We start from the raw sequence: 6,000 nt of genomic DNA on the forward strand, positions 1-6,000 counted from the left end.
ACAAGCAATAGCCAATCAGAACTAAGAAATAAATGATAGAACTTGAAAAGCAACATTTCAACAAAGTTTTGTATTTTAGTTTGTCTTATTCAAAAGTTTATTTCAAAACATGTTCATTTTTTCTGTTGACCCCTTATTAACGTGTCACAGTCTCTCTGTTGCTATTTTTATTGGAAGGTGTCCAGATAGTAGATAGTTAACGGTCAAAAAACACATTCTAATATCCGACCTAGTTGAACTGAAAGACAGCATCTTTGTCAAAGCAGGTCGACCTGTATTTAATATTTAATTGCTCATTATGTGTCACAGTTAAAAATCTGAACCTCACACCTACAATGCAGCTGGATGAGTTACTTTGAAATTCATTGATTTCAATGAAAAAGAAACGTGTTTACCCAAAAAACAAAACACTCACTATTCAGCACATGTGTAGTCATTAAACAGCAGAGTGTGACACGATCACTGCTCGTGAAACAAAACAGCCAAACAAGTATTTACAACAGACATGCTAACATTTCATTGAAACCCTTTTAGACTAAGAGCCAGATGATGACTGTTTTTAAAGAAATGTGAAGAAAAGAGTCTGGCTGAGATGCTGAACTGAAAACTGTATGATACTGACAGACTGCTGCAGAGACACCAGAGGAGAGTAAAGACAGACCAGAGCTTATGTGTATTTCTCCAAGAACATGGCCCGATGTGAAGAACCCAAACTTACAACATGTGCTTGTGCATGTATACATACTATAGTAGTAGCTGTGTCTTACAGGACTTGTGTATGCAGTGTGTATACTGTATGTCATGTGTATGCATGTGGTTGTGTGAGTTACTGACTGCTTGTAGAAACCTCGAATAAAGCGGCTAAATGCTTGATTGCATTATTTATAAAACAATCACAAAGACATAAGAGTGTTAAAGTTTGTATGGGACATGTGAGGAGGCCGTGGACACATAAATGTTTTAATGTATGTTTCTGTCTGCTTTGCCTCTTGTTCCTTTTCCTCTCCTTTGGTAGCAGCTGCATTGATTAACAGTGAAGCGATATAACTTGAGAAGAATTCAAGGCCTCCTACAACTCGAAATCAGAAAAAGATAGGACAGTACGCTAAGTTAAAATATAAACTGAAAGCAATGAAATGTAAACCACCTTTGATCTGTGTTACATTAAAAACAGAACAATAGCACATCAGTTTCACAACACTTACTTAATGTCTAGGACTGAAGTAATTGAGTCTTTCCAGTGTAATTTTGTACCATTTGTTGTGCACAACTCTTAAAGTGCATTTCAAAATGCTCCCCATGTTCTCTATCAGGGACAAGCTGGAACTGCAGACAGGCCAGTTCAGCATTTACACCCTCTCATTAGGCAGCTATACCTTTGTAACGTGTGCAGCTTGTAGTTTTACGCTGTCTTGGGGGAACATACAAGCGTGCCTATAGAAAAGATTGTTGTCTTCAAGCCAGCTGATGTTGCTTTAAAATCTGCAGGTTGGTTTCAACGTGGTGCAAATTGTCAGCTACCCTTGCCAAGGGCACTGACACAAGCCCACACCATGACAAATCACGGCCTTGTTCCTGCCAACAGTCTGGACGCTTCTTTTCTTTCAAAACAGACCAGAAATACTGATTCGTCTGACCACAGTTCACGTTTCCACTGTGTGATGGTTCGCTGCTGTTGCCTCCAAGCCAAGAGAAGTCAACAGCACTTCTGGACACAGTCACCACAAGAGTTTCTTGTTGCATAGTAGAGTTTTAACGAGCATTAACGATGCATTGAAAAAGTCCAGGTGGATATATCACAAATCACACAGAAAGTCTTACGCATTTCTTGAAATCCTTTAAAGACCTCCTCTGCTAGTAATCAAGTTGGTTTTTATCTTGTTAACGTGTCCATATGGTGTTTTTATATGACGCATCATGGGCTACATAAGCAATCAACAGAATGGCTGAGCATTTTTACCTTGAAACTACAGTGTACTAATGATAGCTTTAAAAAAAAAACACAGATTCAAACCTTCATATGCAGTAACCAGTCTCACGAACTTGCAGTGTGGAATATTTTCCCCAATATGGCCTCAAAATACTGCCTTCCTCAGTTCCAATTAAATGTTTATTGCAGTGTTACTTTATGTTTGAATTTGTTCAAGTTTTGCTTCTTTTGTTTTAAACAGACCATCCCTTACATATTTAGACAGGAGCATTTAGGGTCACATCTTTTTAACACCACTGTCTGACACCGTGCCATCACTCTGCAGCTCTCCAGTCCCCCCCATAAAAACTTCCCACTGAGCCACAGTATGAGACTGGGATTTTACTGGTCACCTTGCAGGTGTGAAAGCTTTTAAGCGGATGAAAGTGAAGGAGTTGAGTAGATGGTATGTAGATGGTATTTTTGTATGTGCTGCGGCTCGCTGATCCCTCAGGACGTCCTATGAAAACCAGAGCATTTGATGAGGCTCACTTAACCGGTCAGGGGTCAAGCTGTGCTTACAGCAACAGTAACAGTGCAGCCTGAAGCCACAAGGCACCTCTGTTGTGTGACAGTTGTTATAAACAAAACTCAACTATAGCCTTTGGGATTTGTATGTAAAAGCTGAGCTACAACACAAGATGGAGTACCACCGTACAGACGTTGAAGGAATGTTACTCCAGGAGGGAATCTTGTAGGACCTTATGAGTAAGCCTGTGAGTATGTAGGTATTTGGATGAAGTTTCAGAGAAGTGTCACAACATTTTTTTTTCATGTGACTGCTTTCTTTCTTGCTTCTCTGGACTCCTGAAATTCCAAACTTCATACTGAGTGGTCACATAAACGAGAGGAAAGAAGTGGACTTACGGGATGCCGATCTCAAAGATGTTGTTTTGGATTAGCTGCTTCCCGAGCATGATGATGCTGAGCTGAATGCACAACTCAATGAGGCAGCCTCCTGGAGCACACTAAGGGACACACACACTCGGTTTGAACACATAATCATTACTGCCGTGTGTTTTATTTGTTCAGCCTAGTGAAGATAAACATAGATTCAAAGATGAATAACGAACCTCCTCCATCCGATAATCATTAAAGACGTACACGTAATTTCCAGGTCGACCCGCGAACCTGCAGAAACATACAAACACAAGCAGAAAGAACACAGTAGTGACATTGAGGTAAACTCTCATAAACTGGGATTTCACATACAGTACACATATGGAAGCAGGTCTTACCGTCCCTTGAAGAAAGCCACGTAAAAGATGGGAGCGTACGCGTTCATGAACTTGAGTAAGAAGGCTTTCAGAATGAGACGCTCTTCGAAGTTGGTTTCTGTTTTAGGAATCTCTGAAAAATAGTTAACATGAAAGTGTAAGAAAGAGCTGACATCGGTTGTTTTATGAGGTCAGAGAGCTGCGAGGGGCTCGAGAACGGAGCAGGTTAAATGACAGTGACGTGAAATATAGGTTATGGAAATACAACAAGAAACATGAAGTGGAATGTATGTACAGCATGTGGGGTTAAAGGTTACAGTTTTCCATGTGTGTTTTCTATAGTATGGCTGTGAGAAAAATGGGGATTCTGTCAGTCTGACTCTTGAATAGAGTTATAACGGCATCACCGTGCTGGAAGTAGGTTAAATACTGACAGTGTTCACAGTGCACATCCCCTCCCTCTCTCTCCCTCTCTCTCCCTCGCTCACACACTCACACACTCCGTCTTGCTCACACTTCTCCTTCCAAATGTTTCCCCCTTTTCCAATGGTTGTGAATATGAATGAAAATGTGGGTGAAACCTCCTGGGATGACTGATGGGACGGCTGGAGCATGAAAACATCAAAGTTTTATCAAGCTGTCCACCAAAATGCAGTCACTTTCTCTCTCTCACACACAACTAGATAAAGATAATTACATGTAAAAAACTGGATTTGTTCATCAGATGCATATGGCTTCATATTAAAAAAAATAAATAAAAAATTGTCATTCTGGACATAAGGAACAAGTGACATGGATGAGCTTTAAACACTGATTGATGGCATTTTGGACCTAACAGGTGTATAAGAGGAGAATTTTGACATATTCTTGCTTATTTACTTTAGTGCTGAGAGTTACATTTATAGATTTATACCACTGACACATCTGTCTGGTTAATATAAAGTCAGGACATGGGTAGCTTGGCCAACAAGAGTGAAAGCAGAGGAAGAGCTACCCTGGGCCTAATGAAACGAAAATATCAGTCCACCAGCCCTTATATACATATTTACACATACATAATAATTATGGGATGCCAAAGACATTGGTTGTATGACACATGGTTCCCACCTCGCCTGTCATGTCCGTCAAGTCTCTGTCCATGTGTGCACATTTTATGTCCTGTCTTTTGTGTTTTACTTTGAAATCACTTTACCGGTTGCTTCTGTTCCAGTTTTACTTCCTGCACCTGTCTTGTCACACCTGCTCCCTGATGGCTTTCCCGCACCTGTTTCCCATCTCCCCTCATTACCTCCTGTATATTACCTTCTGTCTCGTCGCCAGTTCGTTGCACTTCACAGTCCTCCTACCAGCGTTATTCAAGTCAAGTCACAGTCTGTTTGCTCACAACCTTGTTTCTGTTTTTTGGACCTTGCCTTCTGCCTGACGATTTCTAGATACCTCTGCCTGATTGTTTCACGGCCTCGTTTCTGTTTTCTGGACCTTGCCTGCCAATTCTTGGATACCTTTGCCTGAGTGACTGAACTCCTGTGTACCGAACCCTGCCTGTCATTAAACCTGTCTGTTGCCTGAACCCATTCTGTGTCGCGCATTTGTGTCCACCTGTTCTGTAATCAGTGAGTTCATGACATCGCTGTGTGTGCATGTGCAGTAGCATTTGAATACACAGATAGCATTCTCCTCATTTATGTAGATCAGGACTTGGTCTTGTTAGCCTGAAATAACGGCCTAGTGGTGTCTTGACGCTGGCTGACAAAACTAGCCCAAAAGGACTCTGGTGTGACTCTGACATTGCTTGTTAGGCTAGCCACTAGGACTTGCTCTAACACGTTAATCTTGTGTGTTTACAAAGTTTATCCATGTTTTCAAGAGTCACATTGTATTGAGTTCTTTAAGCCACTGTTCTTTACAAGAGTAAAATGACTGTATTCGTATCTGTACCTAGCTCAGTCAGCCACAGCGCCACAGCACCGTAGATTTCATCAAGGATCAGGATAACCACGAGGTTGATGATGACTGCAGTAGCTGTCACCGTCACTCGAACGTTGGACTTGGTCTCTGGGTCGGGGCTCATCGCCATCAGAGCCGACACTGTGATCCGGTAGACGATGACACCGAAAACCGCAGAAAATGTCAGCCCAAACTATGAGCACATAATAAAGGAAAACGAGAGGAAACAAATCAGTCACTGCTCGGTCATATTTGTCAGATTGTGGCATTGCAGTGGTTCAAATTAATTTTTCAAGGAAGACATGGATGTAGGTCAGTCACACACTCACGTCTATACATTAACTGCATCATAAATATGTTCCATTTAAGTGCTTTCTTCCTTAAATATGGGTCTACGTACTAACCTGATTTTGATGTACTTACCATGAAGAGGATAGAGGAAACATTAATGAAGTATCCAGGAAGACGGTCTTTCCAGGTCAACTTCTCTATGGCAGACTGACAGAAGGGATGGGGGAAGATGGGGGAGAAAAAAAGAGGGAAAGTTGCCAGTCACTCACACAATGGTCCATGCATCTTTAACTTTGTTGGGAAATCTGCTATGCACAACACAGAGCCTCCTGCAGAGACATCTCCAAAGAGAGGAAGGAAAGAGAAAAGCTGCTTCACTTGGTGGTGCTGATGAAAAAAATAAATCTCAGTGATGTGATGTGAAATGCATCGTCACACTTCCCTTTCCTCCTTTCACAGGGTTTCTAAAAGCTGAATGGACAATTGAAGCAGCAGCAGCATCTGAACTTCACCACCTCCACAGGAAACATTACTACATTTCAGCAGAGAGACATAAAGGAGCACAATAGCCCATTT

General features: G+C 41.5%; 1 protein-coding gene across 1 annotated transcript in view; it reads right to left on the minus strand.

Moving 5' to 3' along the window:
• Positions 1-5,631, minus strand: part of LOC103361018 (anoctamin-2) — a gene marked incomplete at its 5' end in the record, with an annotated part of 33,840 nt that extends 28,209 nt beyond the window's left edge. Inside the window, 5 exons of the mRNA XM_008286996.1 lie at positions 2,837-2,937; positions 3,043-3,100; positions 3,208-3,319; positions 5,125-5,326; positions 5,557-5,631. Coding sequence (XP_008285218.1) covers positions 2,837-2,937; positions 3,043-3,100; positions 3,208-3,319; positions 5,125-5,326; positions 5,557-5,631 — 548 coding nt within the window. The remainder of the gene's footprint in view (positions 1-2,836; positions 2,938-3,042; positions 3,101-3,207; positions 3,320-5,124; positions 5,327-5,556) is intronic.
• Positions 5,632-6,000: the final 369 nt, after the last annotated feature.

This window comes from Stegastes partitus, unplaced genomic scaffold (genome assembly GCF_000690725.1).
Source record: "Stegastes partitus isolate 25-593 unplaced genomic scaffold, Stegastes_partitus-1.0.2 Scaffold481, whole genome shotgun sequence".
Classification (NCBI taxonomy): Eukaryota; Metazoa; Chordata; class Actinopteri; family Pomacentridae; genus Stegastes; species Stegastes partitus.